At 40.4% G+C, this 24,936-nt stretch overlaps 6 protein-coding genes across 6 annotated transcripts; all 6 read left to right on the plus strand.

Moving 5' to 3' along the window:
* Positions 1–807: 807 nt before the first annotated feature.
* On the plus strand, positions 808–1,731 carry LOC133613156 (olfactory receptor 10J4-like). Its single transcript, XM_061970551.2, has one exon. It carries the CDS (start codon positions 808–810, stop codon positions 1,729–1,731), a length of 924 nt encoding a protein of 307 aa, XP_061826535.2.
* A 2,745-nt stretch (positions 1,732–4,476) lies between these two features.
* LOC140679345 (olfactory receptor 10J4-like) lies at positions 4,477–5,400 on the plus strand. Its single transcript, XM_072914577.1, has one exon. It carries the CDS (start codon positions 4,477–4,479, stop codon positions 5,398–5,400), a length of 924 nt encoding a protein of 307 aa, XP_072770678.1.
* A 1,279-nt stretch (positions 5,401–6,679) lies between these two features.
* Positions 6,680–7,603, plus strand: LOC133613154 (olfactory receptor 10J4-like). Its single transcript, XM_061970549.2, has one exon. The coding sequence runs from the start codon at positions 6,680–6,682 to the stop codon at positions 7,601–7,603; it is 924 nt and encodes a 307-aa protein (XP_061826533.2).
* Positions 7,604–12,596: 4,993 nt separating this feature from the next.
* Positions 12,597–13,529, plus strand: LOC133613971 (olfactory receptor 10J4-like). Its single transcript, XM_061971902.2, has one exon. It carries the CDS (start codon positions 12,597–12,599, stop codon positions 13,527–13,529), a length of 933 nt encoding a protein of 310 aa, XP_061827886.2.
* Positions 13,530–14,102: 573 nt separating this feature from the next.
* LOC133613970 (olfactory receptor 6E1-like) lies at positions 14,103–20,848 on the plus strand. The gene is made up of 3 exons (XM_072914378.1): positions 14,103–14,113; positions 14,239–14,878; positions 20,843–20,848. Exons 1-3 carry the CDS (start codon positions 14,103–14,105, stop codon positions 20,846–20,848), a joined length of 657 nt encoding a protein of 218 aa, XP_072770479.1.
* An 84-nt stretch (positions 20,849–20,932) lies between these two features.
* On the plus strand, positions 20,933–21,856 carry LOC133613153 (olfactory receptor 10J4-like). The gene has a single exon (XM_061970548.2). The coding sequence runs from the start codon at positions 20,933–20,935 to the stop codon at positions 21,854–21,856; it is 924 nt and encodes a 307-aa protein (XP_061826532.2).
* Positions 21,857–24,936: the final 3,080 nt, after the last annotated feature.

Raw genomic sequence — 24,936 nt, forward strand, 5'->3', positions numbered from 1 at the left:
TTTTAATTTGAATTGTGATCATTTTTATGATGCTAATCTTTTTTTGTTGTCATTTTTACCTTCTTGTAAATTTCCGTAAAGCACTTTTAATTGCCTTGTGTACGAATTGTGCTCTATAAATCAACTTAACCCTAACTCATATATATTTATGTACTGTAACACTATTTTCACCTTTATCACTGCAAAAGCCATCCATATATTGATCACAGGTGAGTGTGAAGAGGATGAGAACATGAGGCCTGATTTCCAATTGGAAAAAGGTGTGTTCATGCACCAGGTGGAGGCCTTGAAGAACAGCAGGTGTTGGAAGCGCCATCATAAATCATTGATCATGGATGAATCACGATGACGCCGAGCCAACGAAAAAAAGTGCAACGACAACAGCAGAAGGGAAAAATGGACATATTTGGCTGCTTTCTGTAACAAGTCTTCATGGCAGGCCCCTCCATTTACGTAGTGTAGGGCCCCGCAATCCGTGGGGGCCATGTTTTGCACCAAAAAGCACATGTAAAATGCCAATTAATGGACAACACTTCATATCAAATTTTAACCCTAGGCAAGATTTGTCATGAGTTTGCATCACATTTTACAAATTAAAGTCTTGGGAGGGTTACAAAGTAAAAGAGGAGAACGCCTCTTCAACTTGGAGGCCAATCGCAGGCAGTCTTCATCCTGTGAGTCATCCTTATAAGGTGGACGACTTCTTTCTCTTCTCAGCATTGACTGCTCACAACAAGTTCCATCAACATCACCGTGAAGACTTGGAGGAGCTTGTTGACATGACAGCATCTTTTGATGGAGGACTTGATGGATGCTGAATTCAATGGAACATTTATAATTCTTGGTGGCTTTGTAGAAATGGACAAGTATAGATATCTTTACTTTGTCATCTTGTTGACATTATATATTCTCATCCTCTGTACTAACTGCACCATTATATGTCTAATCTGGATCCACAGGAACCTTCATGAGCCTATGTACATTTTCATTGCAGCTTTGTCACTCAACTCTCTTTTGTTTAGCACTGCTATCTACCCCAAACTTTTCATTGACGTCTTATCTCAAAAACAGACCATTTCTTATCCTGCTTGTCTGTTTCAATATTTACTCTATTATTCTTTTGGTACTTCAGACTTCTTACTGCTGTCAGTCATGTCTTATGACAGGTATGTGTCTATCTGCAAACCTCTGCAGTATCCAAATATCATGGGGAAAAGAACTGTTATTGTCCTCTTGACTTTGGCCTGGTTTCTACCTGCATGTGAGCTTGTAGTGCCAACTGTGATTAGTTCTCAACAAAAACTCTGTGACTTCACAACGAAAGGCATTTTTTGTAACAATACAATTTTTAAGCTTCACTGTGTAAAATCAGCATTTCTCAAGGCTCGTGGTTTGTTTATGATGATGAATGTTGTTGTTGTTCCTGTGATGTTCATCCTTTTTACGTACTTAAAGATATTTATAATAACTTATCACAGTTGTGCAGAAGTCAGGAAAAAAGCGGCAGAGACATGTTTACCTCACCTGATGGTTTTATTCAGCTTCTCTTGTTTGTGTCTGTTTGATGTCATCATTGCTCGATTGGAGTCAGGTCTTTCAAAACTTGTACGTTTAATAATGACTTTACAAATAGTTGTGTATAATCCTTTGTTCAATCCAATCATTTATGGAGTGAAAATGAAAGAAATCTGGAAACACATCAAGAGATTGTTTTATCATCTGGTGCACTAAAGAAAATGATCCCACTTGTTCGTAACTTGGATGAGAGGGGAAACGTCTTCTAAGACAAACCAAACAGTCCAGTTGTGATCGTTTGAATGCCCTGAGAACACAATGACCGGGTGAGTGACAACATCCAAAGACATAGGATTGAAGTCTTTATTTTCCCAAGTGATTCTTTAAGAAAAGTCATTCACATTATCATATGGTGTTTATATGATGTATAAATTGAAGAAAAAGGAAGCGAAGAGCCATGCTGTCTGTTGTCATTTTATATCAATAATTGTATTGCTTTTTCACTATTAAAATATTGACAGGTCAATATCCTGCATTTATTGATACATTATACAACGTAATTCAACTTCAACTTCTGTATTTATTTATGTTTATTGTATCTAAAATCCAGGCTGAAAGTTTACTTCATTTTATTGTGCATACGACAATTGGAAATATGTTTTGTACACTTAGATTTTAATTTGAATTGTGATCATTTTTACGATGCTAATCTTTTTTTTTTTTTTTCCATTTTTGCCTTCTTGTAAATTTTCGTAAAGCACTTTTAATTGCCTTGTGTACAAATTGTGCTCTATAAATCAACTTAACCCTAACTCATATATATTTATGTACTGTAACACTATTTTCACCTTTATCACTGCAAAAGCCATCCATATATTGATCACAGGTGAGTGTGAAGAGGATGAGAACATGAGGCCTGATTTCCAATTGGAAAAAGGTTTGTTCATGCACCAGGTGGAGGCCTTGAAGAACAGCAGGTGTTGGAAGCGCCATCATAAATCATTGATCATGGATGAATCACGATGACGCCGAGCCAACGAAAAGAAGTGCAACGACAACAGCAGAAGGGAAAAATGAACATATTTGGCTGCTTTCTGTTACAAGTCTTCGTGGCAGGCCCCTCCATTTACGTAGTGTAGGGCCCAGTGACGTGCAGTCACTAGAGGCAGGTGAGGCGGGGCCTCACCTGCCATCATGGAAAGAAAAAAAATATAAAAAGAAAAACAATTAATTAAATTATTATATGTATCCAGTGATTAAAATATAAAGTTATTTTCCATTAAATTCACCAGTTTTAGATAATTTTTATTCAAAATCGCTGAATTTTCACATTCGCCGTTCAAATACTGAGAAGAGACGGTGCGGTGAACAGCAGCCAGTTGAGTCACGTCACTCAGTGCCTCAACATGGATTCCGGACTCGGCTAACTGCTGGCCTGTTGTGCAGTGAGACTGTATTGCTATATGAATTATATTATACATTTCCATAGTTTAGTTAGCTGAGGTATATAATGTACAGTGTATTTTGTCAACAACTGTATGTGTGTAACGTATTTCTTGTGCTGAGCGATCATAAAACGGCTGCAAAAGACGCACTGACTGAGGCTCCAGTAATCCGCCTCCTGCACCCCCGCCGTAGAATTGTTATATCAACTAAAGCCCACACTTAAACTTTCCACGTGCAAGATTGAATCTATTTAAAAAAGTTATTTTATAAGAAGCCAAAAAGTGCAAAAACAATAATGTTCGTGTTGGAGGAGTTGTGAATGACTGCAGGGCCACAACATTAGGTACACCTGCAGACTGCAGGTGTATCTAATTCACAACTCCTACAACATGAACATTTTTGTTTTTGCACTTTTTGGCTTCTTATTAAATAACTTTTGTAACCTATTTTCATGGGCTTTCCTCTTTGTGATGTTAAGTTCCTGTTATGCGCAGTTATACAGTATATGCCTTGAGCTCTTATTTTGAAGGCAGGTGATGACACGGTGTGGAGCGGAGGTTTTTGAAAGAAGGTAAATAAAGTGGTCCTTGTGTAAACTGGAGCCTCTGTGTTTGTTATTTTGTAGTTTCATACTGTATAGGCGACATTTATAAACCCTCGGTTACACTTTTTTAAATAGATTCAATCTTGCACGTGGAAAGTTTAAGTGAGGGCTTTGATTGCGGCGCATGGTCTTAATTTATAAGTAAAGCTAAGACCATAATAACGTTTTTTTTATTAAATGTGCTTTTTTGTGTGCGACAGTTTGTATGTGTAAAGTTAAAGTTAAGTTAAAGTACCAATGATTGTCACACACACACTAGGTGTAATGAAATTTGTCGTCTGCATTCGACCCATCCCCTTGTTCACCCCCTGGGAGGTGAGGGGAGCAGTGGGCAGCAGCGGCGCCGCGCCCGGGAATCATTTTTGGTGATTTAACCCCCAATTCTAACCCTTGATGCTGAGTGCCAAGTAGGGAAGAATGCTGGTATGAGCTTTTAAACATAACCCGTTAACTGCTGCCAATCAAATAGTGAATAAGATACTCTTTAGGGTTCATATGTTTGTAAATCTGAATGTGATGAAGTCAGTGCCTCACCAGCCATCAACCTCACCGCACGTCACTGGTAGGGCCCCGTAATCCGTGGGGGCCATGTTTTGCACCAAGAAGCACATGTAAAATGCCAATTAATGGACAACACTTCATATCAAATTTTAACCCTAGGCAAGATTTGTCATGAGTTTGCATCACATTTTACAAACTAAAGTCTTGGGAGGGTTACAAAGTAAAAGAAGAGAACGCCTCTTCAACTTGGAGGCCAATCGCAGGCAGTCTTCATCCTGTGAGTCATCCTTATAAGGTGGACGACTTCTTTCTCTTCTCAGCATTGACTGCTCACAACAAGTTCCATCAACATCACCGTGAAGACTTGGAGGAGCTTGTTGACATGACAGCATCTTTTGATGGAGGACTTGATGGATGCTGAATTCAATGGAACATTTATAATTCTTGGTGGCTTTGTAGAAATGGACAAGTATAGATATCTTTACTTTGTCATCTTGTTGACATTATATATTCTCATCCTCTGTACTAACTGCACCATTATATGTCTAATCTGGATCCACAGGAACCTTCATGAGCCTATGTACATTTTCATTGCAGCTTTGTCACTCAACTCTCTTTTGTTTAGCACTGCTATCTACCCCAAACTTTTCATTGACGTCTTATCTCAAAAACAGACCATTTCTTATCCTGCTTGTCTGTTTCAATATTTACTCTATTATTCTTTTGGTACTTCAGACTTCTTACTGCTGTCAGTCATGTCTTATGACAGGTATGTGTCTATCTGCAAACCTCTGCAGTATCCAAATATCATGGGGAAAAGAACTGTTATTGTCCTCTTGACTTTGGCCTGGTTTCTACCTGCATGTGAGCTTGTAGTGCCAACTGTGATTAGTTCTCAACAAAAACTCTGTGACTTCACAACGAAAGGCATTTTTTGTAACAATACAATTTTTAAGCTTCACTGTGTAAAATCAGCATTTCTCAAGGCTCGTGGTTTGTTTATGATGATGAATGTTGTTGTTGTTCCTGTGATGTTCATCCTTTTTACGTACTTAAAGATATTTATAATAACTTATCACAGTTGTGCAGAAGTCAGGAAAAAAGCGGCAGAGACATGTTTACCTCACCTGATGGTTTTATTCAGCTTCTCTTGTTTGTGTCTGTTTGATGTCATCATTGCGCGATTGGAGTCAGGTCTTTCAAAACTTGTACGTTTAATAATGACTTTACAAATAGTTGTGTATAATCCTTTGTTCAATCCAATCATTTATGGAGTGAAAATGAAAGAAATCTGGAAACACATCAAGAGATTGTTTTATCATCTGGTGCACTAAAGAAAATGATCCCACTTGTTCGCTACTTGGATGAGAGGGGAAATGTCTTCTAAGACAAACCAAACAGTCCAGTTGTGATCGTTTGAATGCCCTGAGAACACAATGACCCGGGTGAGTGACAACATCCATAGACATAGGATTGAAGTCTTTATTTTCCCAAGTGATTCTTTAAGAAAAGTCATTCACATTATCATATGGTGTTTATAAGATGTACAGTATACATTGAAGAAAAAGGAAGTGAAGAGCCATGCTGTCTGTTGTCATTTTATATCAATAATTGTATTGCTTTTTCACTATTAAAATATTGACAGGTCAATATCCTGCATTTATTGATACATTATACAACGTAATTCAACTTCAACTTCTGTATTTACTTATGTTTATTGTATCTAAAATCCAGGCTGAAATTTTATTTCATTTTATTGTGCATATGACAATTGGAAATATGTTTTGTACACTTAGATTTTAATTTGAATTGTGATCATTTTTATGATGCTAATCTTTTTTTTTTTTTTTTTTTTCCATTTTTGCCTTCTTGTAAATTTCCGTAAAGCACTTTTAATTGCCTTGTGTACAAATTGTGCTCTATAAATCAACTTAACCCTAACTCATATATATTTATATACTGTAACACTATTTTCACCTTTATCACTGCAAAAGCCATCCATATATTGATCACAGGTGAGTGTGAAGAGGATGAGAACATGAGGCCTGATTTCCAATTGGAAAAAGGTGTGTTCATGCACCAGGTGGAGGCCTTGAAGAACAGCAGGTGTTGGAAGCGCCATCATAAATCATTGATCATGGATGAATCACGATGACGCCGAGCCAACAAAAAAAAGTGCAACGACAACAGCAGAAGGGAAAAATTGACATATATGGCTGCTTTCTGTTACAAGTCTTCGTGGCAGGCCCCTCCAGTTACGTAGTGTAGGGCCCCGTAATCCGTGGGGGCCATGTTTTGCACCAAGAAGCACATGTAAAATGCCAATTAATGGACAACACTTAATTTCAAATTTTAACCCTACGCAAGATTTGTCATGAGTTTGCATCACATTTTACAAATTAAAGTCTTGGGAGGGCTACAAAGTAAAAGAAGAGAACGCCTCTTCAACTTGGAGGCCAATCGCAGGCAGTCTTCATCCTGTGGGTCATCCTTATAAGGTGGACGACTTCTTTCTCTTCTCAGCATTGACTGCTCACAACAAGTTCCATCAACATCACCGTGAAGACTTGGAGGAGCTTGTTGACATGACAGCATCTTTTGATGGAGGACTTGATGGATGCTGAATTCAATGGAACATTTATAACTCTTGGTGGCTTTGTAGAAATGGACAAGTATAGATATCTTTACTTTGTCATCCTGTTGACATTATATATTCTCATCCTCTGTACTAACTGCACCATTATATGTCTAATCTGGATCCACAGGAACCTTCATGAGCCTATGTACATTTTCATTGCAGCTTTGTCACTCAACTCTCTTTTGTTTAGCACTGCTATCTACCCCAAACTTTTCATTGACGTCTTATCTCAAAAACAGACCATTTCTTATTATGCTTGTCTGTTTCAATATTTACTCTATTATTCTTTTGGTACTTCAGACTTCTTACTGCTGTCAGTCATGTCTTATGACAGGTATGTGTCTATCTGCAAACCTCTGCAGTATCCAAATATCATGGGAAAAAGAACTGTTATTGTCCTCTTGACTTTGGCCTGGTTTCTACCTGCATGTGAGCTTGTAGTGCCAACTGTGATTAGTTCTCAACAAAAACTCTGTGACTTCACAACGAAAGGCATTTTTTGTAACAATACAATTTTTAAGCTTCACTGTGTAAAATCAACATTTGTTACCCTTTATGGTTTGTTTGTAATGATGAGTTTTGCTGTTGTTCCTGTGATGTTCATCCTTTTTACGTACATAAAGATATTTATAATAACTTATCACAGTTGTGCAGAAGTCAGGAAAAAAGCGGCAGAGACATGTTTACCTCACCTGATGGTTTTATTCAGCTTCTCTTGTTTGTGTCTGTTTGATGTCATCATTGCTCGATTGGAGTCAGGTCTTTCAAAACTTGTACGTTTAATAATGACTTTACAAATAGTTGTGTATAATCCTTTGTTCAATCCAATCATTTATGGAGTGAAAATGAAAGAAATCTGGAAACACATCAAGAGATTGTTTTATCAACTGGTGCACTAAAGAAAATGATCCCACTTGTTCGCTACTTGGATGAGAGGGGAAACGTCTTCTAAGACAAACCAAACAGTCCAGTTGTGATCGTTTGAATGCCCTGAGAACACAATGACCCGGGTGAGTGACAACATCCATAGACATAGGATTGAAGACTTTATTTCCCCCGGCCTAAATGTTCTTTAAAAAGTAATTCACATTATCTTGTGTTTATAGGATGTATAAATGGAATAAAAAGGAGGCCAAGAGCCATAATTACTGATGTCATTGTATATAGGAAAATATTATTCTTTTATCAATATTAGGTTATTGCTAAGTCAATGTCTTGCATTCATTGATACATTTATACATTGGTTGTCACTTTCAACGTCTGTATTTATTTATTTTAATGTATCTATAATCCAGGCTGAAAAACCTTTTTTTCAATTGTGCATATGACCACTGAAAGTATGTTATCCACACTCACATTTGAATTTAAATTGTGATTGTTTCATATGATGATGATTATTTTATTTTTGCCTTCCTGTAAATTTCTCTGAAGCACTTTGAACTGCCTTGCATATGAATTGTGCTCTAAATAAACTTGCCCTTGCCTTGCTTATAATCTCTTTATTTGAAATAAATGCACTTATGTCCGCATACTTTTGTGATAAATTATAACATATATATTTATGTATTGTAACACTATTGTCTTAACTTTTATCACTGCATAAGCCATCCATATATTGTCACACAGTCTCTATTATTTTCTCTCCCTATCATGAAATGGAAATATCTTAACACAGAAAGAAAAGAAAAATGTATGAGATATGGAAAAAGTGTAGGATTAAATAAGATCTGCTTCTAACTACTTCTTATTCGACATATTCAATTGTGTATATATAAATGTGTTGTGTTTTAATGTAACTTTGTAAAGCACATTTTAAACAAATTAAACCATTGTTGTTGATGAATCATTAAGAAGAAATGTAATATTTTTGTAATTTTTTTCAACCGAAGCACCTTAATAAACTAGCCTGACATGTATTTTTGTGTTTGGTATGCAATCATGGAGTCACAATGATACATTTTTCTCGGCAGCCACTTTAATAATGGACTTTATAACAATGCTACGACCAGCCCGTTTCACTCCACGAGTGAAGCACATCACACACTCATTTTTTCAGTCCTAAACATTTTTAATTAAAATAGAAATGTTTTATATAGAAATTATAACATACTTTTTTTATCAATCAAATGTGTAAAAAAATAAAATTAACCCAACTTGAAAAGGTATAAATATATATACGTTATATATAATATAACTTGTGCAAGTATCATTCAAAAATATTTACAATTTACACTGTAAATAAATGTAGTTTATTAAATAGTTATTAAAATGAAAATAAGCAAAAAAATTCTAATTTGTATTCGAGCATACGTCCAAGCTTGTGTTGCATCAGCACTGGTCATCATCATCGGCGGTCACTCGAACGAGTATGACGATCCTCCTGGTAGGGGTGTATCCCTTAATGGAGGATGCCTGTGCGTGACTTTGTTTTACGTGCACAGACAGTCACCACACGATCCTTGACAGAATCGGGTCAGGGTCCAGTGGCATGGAGTCCAAGACGACTGGGGACCCTTTTCTGCTGCAGCCTTCTTCCGCCATCGCAGCCGTTGTGGTAGTTCTTAAATCTGCCGTCTTCCGCCTGCTACGCCGTTGAGGTCTTCACCGTATCCCTGGCTAGGGGGGCAGTCAGGTACTAGGCCTTTGCCAAGGGCCACCTGGGGTAACAGTAGTAAAGGGGTTAACCTCCTAGTGCCCCAAGACCCCATAGAGGAGCCTCCACTGCCGGATGCACTTTAACGTCATGCCCAGGACAGTAAATGAACAAGTTGATTAATAGTTCATTTTCTACCACTTGTCCTTAATAATTTTGACAAAACAATAGAATGATAAATGACACAAAGTGGTGTGGACTCAGGCGGCCTTGATGAGGTGTATGCAGACTCGGCTGAGGTTTCTTCATCTTTGTTCCCCAGGAATTAATTTATCAAGCACATTTTGCATGCGTCTTACAGTCGAGAACTTGTTTCTTCCTGTTTTATGTTGAAAATCTAATCCTCCTCTCGTTTCAGGCCACTTGCTCTTCCTCCTGCGTCACTGGTCTGATGTCTCTCCTGATTGCCTGATTGTGCCCACCTGTGTCACCCTCCCTCATGTGTATATAGTCCTTGTCTTGCCCTGTCTTGTTGCCAGAGCATATCGTCTCGTCGTGTACCGCCAGCCGTCTTCCACAGTCTTGTCCAAGTTGCCTTGCTTTATTCTTTGATTTCTTTGTGCCCTCTGAAGAAGAGTGATTTTGATTTGCCAAAGTTTTTTGCTCAGTTCTTTGAGCTAGTTTCATAGTGCTCTGCTTTCTTTTTTCCCTCCTGTTGGAGCGCTTTAATTTGTAGTTTTCTTAACCTTTATAGTGTAGTTTCTGTTTATGGCTTTTTGTCTCCTCTTCGTGAGCGATTTTCTTTTGGTGTAGTTAATTGTAGATAGTTGTTTTTTTATTATTAGATCCGTGTAGATTTTGCGATCACCTTTTTCCCTCCCTCGGGAGTTATTTTCCGTTTATTGTTTTTCGCCCTGTGCTACCTTTAGTTTTTACTCTAGTGCAGGGGTGTCAAACTCAAATACAGAGCGGGCCAAAATTTTAAACTGCACAAAGCCGCGGGCCAAGGTTGATCAAATTAACCTTTTGATAGGGACCCAAACAAGTTTTGCATTGAATAGTGAACAAGCAGACTTATATAACTATATAGTGACACGCAAAATCGAGTTTCAAATAATAATAATAATAATTAAAAAATATCAATGGCATATCAAATGCAATTTAAATAAAAATTGAATGCCTCTTTTCTATTTGCAGCCCATCCATCCATCCATCTTCTTCCGCTTATCCGAGGTCGGGTCGCGGGGGCAGCAGCCTAAGCAGGGAAGCCCAGACTTCCCTCTCCCCAGCCACTTCGTCCAGCTCTTCCTGTGGGACCCCGAGGCGTTCCCAGGCCAGCCGGGAGACATAGTCTTCCCAACGTGTCCTGGGTCTTCCCCGCGGCCTCCTACCGGTGGGACGTGCCCTAAACACCTCCCTAGGGAGGCGTTCGGGTGGCATCCTGACCAGATGCCCGAACCACCTCATCTGGCTCCTCTCGATGTGGAGGAGCAGCGGCTTTACTTTGAGCTCCTCCCGGATGGCAGAGCTTCTCACCCTATCTCTAAGGGAGAGCCCCGCCACCCGGCGGAGGAAACTCATTTCGGCCGCTTGTACCCGTGATCTTGTCCTTTCGGTCATAACCCAAAGCTCATGACCATAGGTGAGGATGGGAACGTTGATCGACCGGTAAATTGAGAGCTTTGCCTTCCGGCTCAGCTCCTTCTTCACCACAACGGATCGATACAGCGTCCGCATTACTGAAGACGCCGCACCGATCCGCCTGTCGATCTCACGATCCACTCTTCCCTCACTCGTGAGCCTTCTGAGGTAAATATTAACATTAACTTTTTCCACAGGCTAATAAATTTGAAAATAAAATAACAATGAATAAACCAACCATTCAGGACTTTAAACTGCTCAGTTTGCAACACACTGATCTAATCTGATGTATCCAAGCCAGATACCTGCCATCTTTTCTTGGATGCTAGTTCATTAATGTCGGGGCTCAGGCTTTGAGCTGAGGCAACCTTCATTATCGAACGAAGGCGTTCATCAGTCATTATATCTCATTATAATGACTGAGATTACCCACAGTCTTGGGGGCGTGCCTTAAAAGCACTGCCTTTAACGTACTCTACGAGCTATCGTCATGTCCGCTTTTCATCCATTCTAACATCGTTCAGACCCAGTCACAAGATATGTGCGGCTTCTGTACGCACACACGAGTGAATGCAACGCATACTTCATCATCAGCGATACAGGTTACACTGAGAATGCCAGTATAAAAAACTTTAACATTGTTAGAAATATACGCCACACTGTGAATCCACACAAAACAAGAATGACAAACACATTTCGGGAGAACATCCGCACCGTAACACAACATAAACACAACAGAACAAATACCCAGAATCCGTTGCAGCACTAACTCTTCCGGTACGCTACAAAATGGACAGAGGGGGGAGGGGGGTCTTAAACGATGGCATTGTTTTTGTGTATAGGGATAAGGTTAGGTGGGTTATATCCTGTATAACCTTAGCTGGCTTAGTGTAGAGGCAGCCTTAACACATAAGGGCCTTGGTCTACTGTGTTTTTCTGAACTAAAAAGTCACCAACTTACCGGCGTAAGTTCGGTGTAGTTTAAAGCATTTATACATACATTTATATTTTAACTTAATCTCTCACCTCAAAAACAGTTTTTCTAGCCTCAGTTGGTTTTCTTGTTTTCAATACTGGACCGAGTATGTGGCAATGTTGGTGAGCGTTTCTCCAGGTTTTTTTTTAGCATTCTACAATGTCTAATTTCACATTAGAGAAGCTAAGTGAAACAGATAATAATCTTTATGTTATCTACCATTGTTTATGTTAACTTATCACTGACATGATCAATATTGATGACTATTGACATGATGACTATGAACATACTAATCAACGTTTCTACTTTTTCAAACCTCTAGTCCCCAGTACAGGGGTCAGTGTGGTTGCGGCTGACCACGAAAAGAAAAGGCAAGATTGGTCATGAGTTTGCATCACATGTTACAAATTAAAGTCTTTGGAGGATCACTATGTAAAAGAGGAGAACGCCTTCTTAACTTGGAGGCCAATTGCAGGCAGTCTTCATCCTGTGGGTCATCCTTATAAGGTAGACGACTTCTTACTCTTCTCAGCATTGACTGCTCACAACAAGTTCCATCAACATCACCGTGAAGACTTGGAGGAGCTTGTTGACATGACAGCATCTTTTGATGGAGGACTTGATGAGATCCAGGGAGGGTGAACAATTTTCGTAACATTTGACTATTTTTATGTTTGGTGTCATGTATGCTGAATTCAATGGAACATTTATAACTCTTGGTGGCTTTGTAGAAATGGACAGGTATAGATATCTGTACTTTTTCATCTTGTTGACATTATATATTCTCATTCTCTGCACTAACGGCACCATTATATGTCTAATCTGGATCCACAGGAACCTTCATGAGCCTATGTACATTTTCATTGCTGCATTGTCACTCAACTCTGTTTTGTTTTGCACTGTTATCTACCCTAAACTTTTCATTGATGTTTTGTCTCAAAAACAGATCATTTCTCATTCTACTTGTATGTTTCAATATTTTCTTTGCTATTCAATAGGTATTTCAGACTTCTTACTGCTGTCAGCCATGTCTTATGACAGGTATGTGTCTATCTGCAAACCTCTGCAGTATCCAACTATCATGGGAAAAAGAACTGTCATTGTGCTCTTGACTGTGGCCTGGTCTTTACCTACAGGCGAGGTTGTAGTGGCAACTGTGATTAATTCCAAACAAAAACTCTGTGACTTTACAACAAATGACATTTTATGTAACAATTCAATTCTCAAGCTTCACTGTGTACAGTCAACATTTCTTATCTTTTATGGTGTGTTCATCTCAATGACTGCTGTTGTTGTTCCTGTGACGTTCATCCTTTTTACGTACATAAAGATATTCCTCATAACTTATCACAGTTGTGCAGAAGTCAGGAAAAAAGCTACAGAGACATGTTTACCTCACCTGATGGTTTTATTCATCTTCCTTTGTTTAAGTTTCTTTGATGTAATCATAACGACTTTGGACTCACGTCAGTCAAAACATGTACGTTTTATAATGACTTTACAAATACTTGTGTATAATCCTCTGTTTAATCCAATTATTTATGGGGTGAAAATGAAAGAAATCTGGAAACACATCAAGAGATTATTTTATCAACTGGTGAACAAAAGAATATGATCACAATTGTTAGCATTGAGGTTTTATATTTCTACATACTATTCTCAGAAAAAGTCATTCACATTATCAAATGGTATTTGTAGTATAATATATAGTTTAGTCAATATCCTGCATTTATTGAAGCGTTATACAGTGTTTGACACTTTCAACCACTGTACATATTTTTTCTTGTATTTATAATCTAGACTGAAAAACACTTGTATTTAATTGTGCATATGATAACGTTTGTTATCTAAACTCACATTTTGTTTTTGTATTGTGATGATTTTAGTTTTTATTTTATCTTTAATTTCTTATAATTTCCTCTAAATAATTTTGAATTGCCTTGTGTTCTAATTGTGCTCTGTAAATAAACTTGCCCTTGCCTTGCCTATAATCTCTTTATTTTCATTAAATTGACCTATGTGGGCATACTTTTGTGATCATTTACAACAAATATATTTATGTATTGGAACTTTATTGTTTTTTCTTTTATCATTGCATAAGCTATCTATGTATTGTCTCTATTAATTTCTCTCCCTATCATAAAATGGAAAGGTTTTAACACAAAACGTAAAAAAAAAATACTGAGATATGGAGAAAGTGTAGTATTAAATAAGATCTGCTTCTACCTACTTCACATTTTAAACACATTTAACCATTACCATTGATAAATCATTTACAATAAATGTAAGATTTTTTAAATGTTTATACTTTCTGCACTTTAAAGGCCTACTGAAACCCACATTTTCATTGCTGCTTTGTCACTCAACTCTCTTTTGTTTAGCACTGTTATCTACCCCAAACTTTTCATTGACGTCTTATCTCAAAAACAGACCATTTCTTATCCTGCTTGTCTGTTTCAATATTTTGTCTATTATTCTTTTGGTGTTTCAGACTTCTTACTGTTGTCAGCCATGTCTTATGACAGGTATGTGTCTATCTGCAAACCTCTGCAGTATCCAACTATCATGGGAAAAAGAACTGTTATTGTCCTCTTGACTTTGGCCTGGTTTCTACCTGCATGTGAGGTTGTAGTGGCAACTGTGATTAGTTCTCAACAAAAACTTTGTGACTTCACAACAAAAGGCACTTTTTGTAACAATACAATTTTTAAGCTTCACTGTGTAAAATCAGCATTTGTTACCCTTTATGGTTTGTTTGTAATGATGAGTTTTGCTGTTGTTCCTGTGATGTTCATCCTTTTTACGTACATAAAGATATTTATAATAACTTATCACAGTTGTGCAGAAGTCAGGAAAAAAGCGGCAGAGACATGTTTACCTCACCTGATGGTTTTATTCAGCTTCTCTTGTTTGTGTCTGTTTGATGTCATCATTGCTCGATTGGAGTCAGGTCTTTCAAAACTTGTACGTTTAATAATGGCTTTACAAATAGTTGTGTACAATCCTTTTTGTTCAATCCAATCATTTATGGAGTGAAAATGAAAGAAATCTGGAAACACATCAAGAGATTGTTTTATCATCTGGTGCACTAAAGAAGATGATCACACTTGTTCGCTATTTGGATGAGAGGGGAAACGTCTTCTAAGACAAACCAAACAGTCCAGTTGTGATCGTTTGAATGCCCTGAGAACACAATGACCCGGGTGAGTGACAACATCCATAGACATAGGATTGAAGTCTTTATTTTCCCAAGTAATTCTTTAAGAAAAGGCATTCACATTATCATATGGTGTTTATAAGATGTATAAATTGAAGAAAAAGGAAGCGAAGAGCCATGCTGTCTGTTGTCATTTTATATCAATAATTGTATTGCTTTTTCACTATTAAGTTATTGCAAGGTCAATATCCTGCATTTATTGATACATTATACAACCAGTGTTGGGACTAACGCGTTACAAAGTAACGCGTTACTGTAACGCCGTTACTATCGGCGGTAACTAGTAATCTAACGCGTTATTTTTTATATTCAGTAACTCCGTTACCGTTACTACATGATGCGTTACTGCGTTATTTTGCGTTATTTTTTATGTAGTATCGGCTAGAAACTGAGAAGATCTGAGTGTTGCAGCGCTGCTGAAGAGGCGACAAAAAAGAGGCGCGCCGCGCGCTGTCTGTGTGTACGTGTGTGTGTGTGTGTGTGTGTGTGTGTGTGTGTGTGTGTGTGTGTGTGTGTGTGTGTGTGTGTGTGTGTGTGTGAGTGTGTGTGTGTGGGAGGGGGCGTGTCTGTGTCTACTATCAAGACGTCATGGCGAACCCCGAAGCCGAGTTTCTTAAAATGGAGATATTTTCAGTACGTTTCTTTTATCGACCACAAAGAAAAGTACATTTTAGTTGAATGTAAGTTTCAAATATGCTGAAACAGCGACAAAAACAACATGCTTCGACGAAGCTAGTAAAGAGACACACACTTCACCTCCAACAGCGGCTGGATTTTAATGAGGCACTGCACACTGAAGGTACACACACTCTGTCAATTCTCTTATATACTCTTTCATTTTAGACTTTTAGAGTGTTTGATTATCACATCACTCTAAATGTTTAGACTATAAAGTTCACAAACCTAAAGAGGGATACTAGTGGGCCAGGCTAATATTTCCTTTTCTCTAAACTAAGTGGGGAAATGTGTAGAGTGTTCTGGGCTTCAGACATGATTTTATTTCAGAATTCCTTGAGAAAACGCCTGGTTAGGCTTTATGTATGTAGTGTGTGCCTTTCTTGTTTTACAGCTATGTTGTTATTATGCTGTTTGTTACTTATGTATGTTAAGTTGCAGCTATTTAAAATAGTTTTGTCAATTTGTTCTGGTCTGAAACAAATTGGCCCTTTAAAACATATCTTTGTCTTTGTGTGTTGTATGTAGACCACATTGCTTAGCAGAGTTCAGTGATGCAAATGCATGTCAAGTTGATCAACATATTGTATTATTCTCCAGTGCAATAACAGTACTAAAATTAAGGCTAAAAGGGCATTAAATGGGGCCTTAAAAAAATAAAAATAAAAATATATAAGTAACTAAATAGTTACTTTTCACAGTAACGCATTACTTTTTGATTTAAGTAACTGAGTTACTTTTGAAATATAGTAACTAGTAACTGTAACTAGTTACTGGTTTTCAGTAACTAACCCAACACTGTATACAACGTACTTCAACTTCTGTATTTATTTATGTTTATTGTATCTAAAATCCAGGCTGAAATTTTATTTCATTTTATTGTGCATACGACAATTGGAAATATGTTTTGCACACTTAGATTTTAATTTGAATTGTGATCATTTTTATGATGCTAATCTTTTTTTTTTTTCTTTTTTTTTCTTTTCTATTTTTGCCTTCTTGTAAATTTCCGTAAAGCACTTTTAATTGCATTGCGTACGAATTGTGCTCTATAAATCAACTTAACCCTAACTCATATATATTTATGTACTGTAACACTATTTTCACTTTTATCACTGCAAAAGCCATCAATATATTGATCACAGATGAGTGTGAAGAGGATGAGAACATGAGGCCTGATTTCCAATTGGAAAAAGGTGTGTTCATGCACCAGGTGAAGGCCTTGAAGAACAGCAGGTGTTGGAAGCGCCATCATAAATCATTGATCATAGATGAATCACGATGACGCCGAGCCAATGAAAAAAAGTGCAATGACAACAGCAGAAGGGAAAAAGGGACATATTTGGCTGCTTTCTGTTACAAGTCTTCGTGGCAAGCCCCTCCATTTACGAAGTGTAGGGCCCCGCAATCCGTGGGAGCCATGTTTTGCACCAAGAAGCACATGTAAAAATGCCAATTAATGGACAACACTTCATATCAAATTTTAACCCAAGGCAAGATTTGTCATGAGTTTGCATCACATTTTACAAATTAAAGTCTTGGGAGGGTTACAAAGTAAAAGAGGAGAACGCCTCTTCAACTACTCCTCTCTGAGCTGCCACCATACCGTGGTAGAGGAGTTTGCGTGTCCCAATGATCCTAGGAGCTATGTTGTCCGGGGATTTCTATGCCCCCTGGTAGGGTCTCCCAAGGCAAACTGGTCCTAGGTGAGGGATCAGACAAAGAGCAGCTCGAAGACCTCGATGAAGAACAAACACAAAGGATCCAGATTTCCCTCGCCCGGACGCGGGTCACCGGGGCCCCCCTTTGGAGCCAGGCCCGGAGGTGGGGCACGATGGCGAGCGCCTGGTGGCTGGGCCTGTCCCCATGGGGCCCGGCCGGGCACAGCCCGAAGAGGCAACGTGGGTCCCCCCTCCAATGGGCTCACCACCCATAGCAGGGGCCATAGAGGTCGGGTGCAGTGTGAGCTGGGCGGAAGCCGAGGGCAGGGCGCTTGGCGGTCCGATCCTCGGCTACATAAGCTGGCTCTTGGGACGTGGAACGTCACTTCGCTGGGGGGGAAGGAGCCTGAGCTAGTGCGTGAGGTGGAGAAGTTACGGCTAGATATAGTCGGACTCACTTCGACGCACAGCAAGGGCTCTGGAACCACTTCTCTTGAGAGGGGCCGGACTCTCTTCCACTCTGGCGTTGCCGGCAGTGAGAGGCGACGGGCTGGGGTGGCAATTCTTGTTGCCCCTCGGCTCAAAGCCTGCACGTTGGAGTTCAACCCAGTGGACGAGAGGGTAGCTTCCCTCCGCCTTCGGGTGGGGGGACGGGTCCTGACTGTTGTTTGCGTTTACGCGCCAAACGGCAGCTCAGAGTACCCACCCTTTTTGGATTCACTCGAGGGAGTACTGGAGAGTGCTCCCCCAGGTGATTCCCTCGTTCTACTGGGGGACTTCAACGCTCATGTTGGCAGCGACAGTGAAACCTGGAGAGGTGTGATTGGGAAGAATGGCCGCCCGGATCTGAACCCGAGTGGTGTTCTGTTATTGGACTTTTGTGCTCGTCACAGATTGTCGATAACAAACACCATGTTCAAACATAAGGGTGTCCATATGTGCACTTGGCACCAGGACACCCTAGGCCGCAGTTCCATGATCGACTTTGTAGTTGTGTCATCGGATTTGCGGTCTCATGTTTTGGACACTCGGGTGAAGAGAGGGGCGGAGCTTTCTACCGATCACCACCTGGTGGTGAGTTGGCTGCGATGGTGGGGGAGGATGCCGGACAGACCTGGCAGGCCCAAACGCATTGTGAGGGTTTGCTGGGAACGCCTGGCAGAGTCTCCTGTCAGAGAGAGTTTCAATTCCCACCTCCGGAAGAACTTTGAACATGTCACGAGGGAGGCGCTGGACATTGAGTCCGAGTGGACGATGTTCCGTACCTCTGTTGTCGAGGCGGCCGATTGGAGCTGTGGCCGCAAGGTAGTTGGTGCCTGTCGTGGCGGTAATCCTAGAACCCGTTGGTGGACGCCGGCGGTGAGGGATGCCGTCAGGCTGAAGAAGGAGTCCTATCGGGTTCTTTTGGCTCATGGGACTCCTGAGGCAGCAGACAGGTACCGACAGGCCAAGCGGTGTGCGGCTTCAGCGGTCGCGGAGGCAAAAACTCGGACATGGGAGGAGTTCGGGGAGGCCATGGAAAAAGACTTCCGGACGGCTTCGAAGCAATTCTGGACCACCATCCGCCGCCTCAGGAAGGGGAAGCAGTGCAGTGTCAACACCGTGTATGGTGGGGATGGTGCTCTGCTAACCTCGACTGCGGATGTTGTGGATCGGTGGAGGGAATACTTCGAAGACCTCCTCAATCCTACCAGCACGTCTTCCTATGAGGAAGCAGGGCCTGGGGAATCTGTGGTGGGCTCTCCTATTTCTGGGGCTGAGGTTGCCGAGGTTGTTAAAAAGCTCCTCGGTGGCAAGGCCCCGGGGGTGGATGAGATCCGCCCGGAGTTCCTTAAGGCTCTGGATGTTGTGGGGCTGTCTTGGTTGACAAGACTCTGCAACATCGCGTGGACATCGGGGGAGGTACCTCTGGATTGGCAGACCGGGGTGGTGGTTCCTCTCTTTAAGAAGGGGAACCGGAGGGTGTGTTCCAACTATCGTGGGATCACACTCCTCACCCTTCCCGGTAAGGTCTATTCAGGTGTACTGGAGAGGAGGCTACGCCGGATAGTCGAACCTCGGATTCAGGAGGAACAGTGTGGTTTTCGTCCTGGTCGTGGAACTGTGGACCAGCTCTATACTCTCGGCAGGGTCCTTGAGGGTGCATGGGAGTTTGCCCAACCAGTCCACATGTGCTTTGTGGACTTGGAGAAGGCATTCGACCATGTACCCCGGGAAGTCCTGTGGGGAGTGCTCAGAGAGTATGGGGTAACGGACTGTTTTATTGTGGCAGTTCGCTCCCTGTATAATCAGTGCCAGAGCTTGGTCCGCATTGCCGGCAGTAAGTCGGACACGTTTCCAGTGAGGGTTGGACTCCGCCAAGGCTGCCCTTTGTCACCGATTCTGTTCATAACCTTTATGGACAGAATTTCTAGACGCAGTCAGGGCGTTGAGGGGATCTGGTTTGGTGGCTGCAGGATTAGGTCTCTGCTATTTGCAGATGATGTGGTCCTGATGGCTTCCTCTGGCCAAGATCTTCAGCTCTCGCTGGATCGGTTCGCAGCCGAGTGTGAAGCGACTGGGATGGGAATCAGCACCTCCAAGTCCGAGTCCATGGTTCTCTCCCGGAAAAGGGTGAAGTGCCATCTCCGGGTTGGGGAGGAGATCTTGCCCCAAGTGGAGGAGTTCAAGTACCTCGGAGTCTTGTTCACGAGTGGGGGAAGAGTGGATCGTGAGATCGACAGGCGGATCGGTGCGGCATCTTCAGTAATGCGGACGCTGTATCGATCCGTTGTGGTGAAGAAGGAGCTGAGCCGGAAGGCAAAGCTCTCGATTTACCCGTCGATCTACGTTCCCATCCTCACCTATGGTCATGAGCTTTGGGTCATGACCGAAAGGACAAGATCACGGGTACAAGCGGCCGAAATGAGTTTCCTCCGCCGAGTGGCGGGGCTCTCCCTTAGAGATAGGGTGAGAAGCTCTGCCATCCGGGAGGAGCTCAAAGTAAAGCCGCTGCTCCTCCACATCGAGAGGAGCCAGATGAGGTGGTTCGGGCATCTGGTCAGGATGCCACCCGAACGCCTCCCTAGGAAGGTGTTTCGGGCACGTCCGACCGGTAGGAGGCCACGGGGAAGACCCAGGACACGCTGGGAAGACTATCTCTCCCGGCTGGCCTGGGAACGCCTCGGGATCCCCCGGGAGGAGCTGGACGAAGTGGCTGGGGAGAGGGAAGTCTGGGCTTCCCTGCTTAAGCTGCTGCCCCCGCGACCCGACCTCGGATAAGCGGAAGAAGATGGATGGATGGATGGATGGCCTCTTCAACTTGGAGGCCAATCGCAGGCAGTCTTCATCCTGTGAGTCATCCTTATAAGGTGGACGACTTCTTTCTCTTCTCAGCATTGACTGCTCACAACAAGTTCCATCAACATCACCGTGAAGACTTGGAGGAGCTTGTCGACATGACAGCATCTTTTGATGGAGGACTTGATGGATGCTGAATTCAATGGAACATTTATAACTCTTGGTGGATTTGTAGAAATGGACAAGTATAGATTTATTTACTTTGTCATCTTGTTGACATTATATATTCTCATCCTCTGTACTAACTGCACCATTATACATCTAATCTGGATCCACAGGAACCTTCATGAGCCTATGTACATTTTCATTGCTGCTTTGTCACTCAACTCTCTTTTGTTTAGCACTGCTATCTACCCCAAACCTTTCATTGACGTCTTATCTCAAAAACAGACCATTTCTCATCCTGCTTGTCTGTTTCAATATTTTCTCTATTATTCTTTTGGTGCTTCAGACTTCTTACTGTTGTCAGCCATGTCTTATGACAGGTATGTGTCTATCTGCAAACCTCTGCATTATCCAACTATCATGGGAAAAAGAACTGTTATTGTCCTCTTGACTTTGGCCTGGTTTCTACCTGCATGTGAGGTTGTAGTGTCAACTGTGATTAGTTTTCAACAAAAACTTTGTGACTTCACAACAAAAGGCATTTTTTGTAACAATACAATTTTTAAGCTTCACTGTGTAAAATCAGCATTTGTTACCCTTTATGGTTTGTTTGTAATGATGAGTTTTGCTGTTGTTCCTGTGATGTTCATCCTTTTTACGTACATAAAGATATTTATAGTAACTTATCACAGCTGTGCAGAAGTCAGGAAAAAAGCGGCAGAGACATGTTTACCTCACCTGATGGTTTTATTCAGCTTCTCTTGTTTGTGTCTGTTTGATGTCATCATTGCTCGATTGGAGTCAGGTCTTTCAAAACTTGTGCGTTTAATAATGGCTTTACAAATAGTTGTGTATAATCCTTTGTTCAATCCAATCATTTATGGAGTGAAAATGAAAGAAATCTGGAAACACATCAAGAGATTGTTTTATCAACTGGTGCACTAAAGAAAATGATCCCACTTGTTCGCTACTTGGATGAGAGGGGAAACGTCTTCTAAGACAAACCAAACAGTCCAGTTGTGATCGTTTGAATGCCCTGAGAACACAATGACCCGGGTGAGTGACAACATCCATAGACATAGGATTGAAGTCTTTATTTCCCCCGGCCTAAATGTTCTTTAAAAAGTAATTCACATTATCATGTGTTTGTAGGATGTATACATGGAATAAAAAGGAGGCCTAGAGCCATAATTACTGATGTCATTGTATATAGGAAAATATTATTCTTTTATCAATATTAGGTTAATGCTAAGTCAATCTCTTGCATTCATTGATACATTTATACATTGGTTGTCACTTTCAACGTCTGTATTTATTTATTATAATGTATCTATAATCCAGGCTGAAAAACCTTTTTTTCAATTGTGCATATGACCACTGAAAGTATGTTATCCACACTCACATTTGAATTTGAATTGTGATTGCTTCATATGATGATGATTATTTTATTATTGCCTTCCTGTAAATTTCTCTGAAACACTTTGAACTGCCTTGCATATGAATTGTGCTCTAAATAAACTTGCCCTTGCCTTGCTTATAATCTCTTTATTTGAAATAAATGTACTTATGTCCGCATACTTTTGTGATAAATTATAACATATATATTTATGTATTGTAACACTATTGTCTTAACTTTTATCACTGCATAAGCCATCCATATATTGTCACACAGTCTCTATTATTTTCTCTCCCTATCATGAAATGGAAATATCTTAACACAGAAAGTAAAGAAAAATGTATGAGATATGGAGAAAGTGTAGGATTAAATAAGATCTGCTTCTAACTACTTCTTATTCGACATATTCAATTGTGTATATATAAATATGTGTTGTGCTTTAATGTAACTTTGTAAAGCACATTTTAAACAAATTAAACCATTGTTGTTGATGAAACATTAAGAAGAAATGTAATATTTTTGTAATTGTGTATAACCTAAGCACCTTAATAAACTAGCCTGACATGTATTTTTGTGTTTGGTATGCAAACATGGAGTCACGATGATACATTCTTCTCGGCAGCCACTTTAATAATGGACTTTATAACAATGCTACGACCAGCCCGTTTCACTCCACGAGTGAAGCACATCACACACTAATTTTTTCAGTCCTAAACATTTTCAATTAAAATAGAAATGTTTTATATAGAAATTATAACATACTTTTTTTTATCAATCAAATGTGTAAAAAAATAAAATTAACCCAACTTGAAAAGGTATAAATATATATACGTTATATATAATATAACTTGTGCAAGTATCATTCAAAAATATTTACAATTTACACTGTAAATAAATGTAGTTTATTAAATAGTTATTAAAATGAAAATAAGCAAAAAAATTCTAATTTGTATTCGAGCATACGTCCAAGCTTGTGTTGCATCAGCACTGGTCATCATCATCGGCGGTCACTCGAACGAGTATGACGATCCTTCTGGTAGAGGTGTATCCCTTTATGGAGGATGCCTGTGCGTGACTTTGTTTTACGTGCACAGACAGTCACCACACGATCCTTGACAGAATCGGGTCAGGGTCCAGTGGCATGGAGTCCAAGACGACTGGGGACCCTTTTCTGCTGCAGCCTTCTTCCGCCATCGCAGCCGTGGTAGTTCTTAAATCTACCGTCTTCCGCCTGCTCCGCTGTTGAGGTCTTCACCGTATCCCTGGCTAGGGGGGCAGTCAGGTACTAGGCCTTTGCCAAGGGCCACCTGGGGTAACAGTAGTAAAGGGGTTAACCTCCTAGTGCCCCAAGACCCCATAGAGGAGCCTCCACTGCCGGATGCACTTTAACGTCATGCCCAGGACAGTAAATGAACAAGTTGATTAATAGTTCATTTTCTACCACTTGTCCTTAATAATTTTGACAAAATAATAGAATGATAAATGACACAAAGTGGTGTGGACTCAGGCGGCCTTGATGAGGTGTATGCAGACTCGGCTGAGGTTTCTTCATCTTTGTTCCCCAGGAATTAATTTATCAAGCACATTTTGCATGCGTCTTACAGTCGAGAACTTGTTTCGTTCGTTTTAGCAGAGGCCTGTCACACTGCGGTGAGGGAAGTCCTGTTTTGGGGTTGTCTGGCAAACCTCCTGTTTTATGTTGAAAATCTAATCCTCCTCTCGTTTCAGGCCACTTGCTCTTCCTCCTGCGTCACTGGTCTGATGTCTCTCCTGATTGCCTGATTGTGCCCACCTGTGTCACCCTCCCTCATGTGTATATAGTCCTTGTCTTGCCCTGTCTTGTTGCCAGAGCATATCGTCTCGTCGTGTACCTCCAGCCGTCTTCCACAGTCTTGTCCAAGTCTTGTCCAAGTCGCCTTGCTTTATTCTTTGATTTCTTTGTGCCCTCTGAAGAAGAGTGATTTTGATTTGCTAAAGTTTTTTGCTCAGTTTTTTGAGCTAGTTTCATAGTGCTCTGCCTTCTTTTTTCCCTCCTCTTGGAGCGCTTTAATTTGTAGTTTTCTTAGCCTTTATAGTGTAGTTTCTGTTTATGGCTTTTTGTCTCCTCTTCGTGAGCGATTTTCTTTTGGTGTAGTTAATTGTAGATTGTTGTTTTTTTATTATTAGATCCGTGTAGATTTTGCGATCACCTTTTCCCCTCCCTCGGGAGTTATTTTCCGTTTATTGTTTTTCGCCCTGTGCTACCTTTAGTTTTTACTCTAGTGCAGGGGTGTCAAACTCAAATACAGAGCGGGCCAAAATTTAAAACTGAACAAAGCCGCGGGCCAAGGTTGAACAAATTAACCTTTTGATAGGCAGTGTTGGGTTAGTTACTGAAAACCAGTAACTAGTTATGTTACTAGTTACTTTATTTCAAAAGTAACTCAGTTACTAACTCAGTTACTTAAACCAAAAAGTAATGCGTTACTGTGAAAAGTAACTATTTAGTTACTTATATATATTTTTTTAAAGGCCCCATTTAATGCCCTTTTAGCCTTCATTTTAGTACTGTTATTGCACTGGAGAATAATACAATATGTTGATCAACTTGACATGCATTTGCATCACTGAACTCTGCTAAGCAATGTGG

The sequence above is a fragment of the Nerophis lumbriciformis genome, linkage group LG13 (genome assembly GCF_033978685.3).
Source record: "Nerophis lumbriciformis linkage group LG13, RoL_Nlum_v2.1, whole genome shotgun sequence".
Classification (NCBI taxonomy): domain Eukaryota; kingdom Metazoa; phylum Chordata; class Actinopteri; order Syngnathiformes; family Syngnathidae; genus Nerophis; species Nerophis lumbriciformis.

Coding starts and splice junctions, on each gene's coding strand:
- LOC133613156 (XM_061970551.2), top strand. CDS start 808: ATGGATGCTGAATTCAATGGAACATTTATAATTCTTGGTGGCTTTGTA.
- LOC140679345 (XM_072914577.1), top strand. CDS start 4,477: ATGGATGCTGAATTCAATGGAACATTTATAATTCTTGGTGGCTTTGTA.
- LOC133613154 (XM_061970549.2), top strand. CDS start 6,680: ATGGATGCTGAATTCAATGGAACATTTATAACTCTTGGTGGCTTTGTA.
- LOC133613971 (XM_061971902.2), top strand. CDS start 12,597: ATGTATGCTGAATTCAATGGAACATTTATAACTCTTGGTGGCTTTGTA.
- LOC133613153 (XM_061970548.2), top strand. CDS start 20,933: ATGGATGCTGAATTCAATGGAACATTTATAACTCTTGGTGGATTTGTA.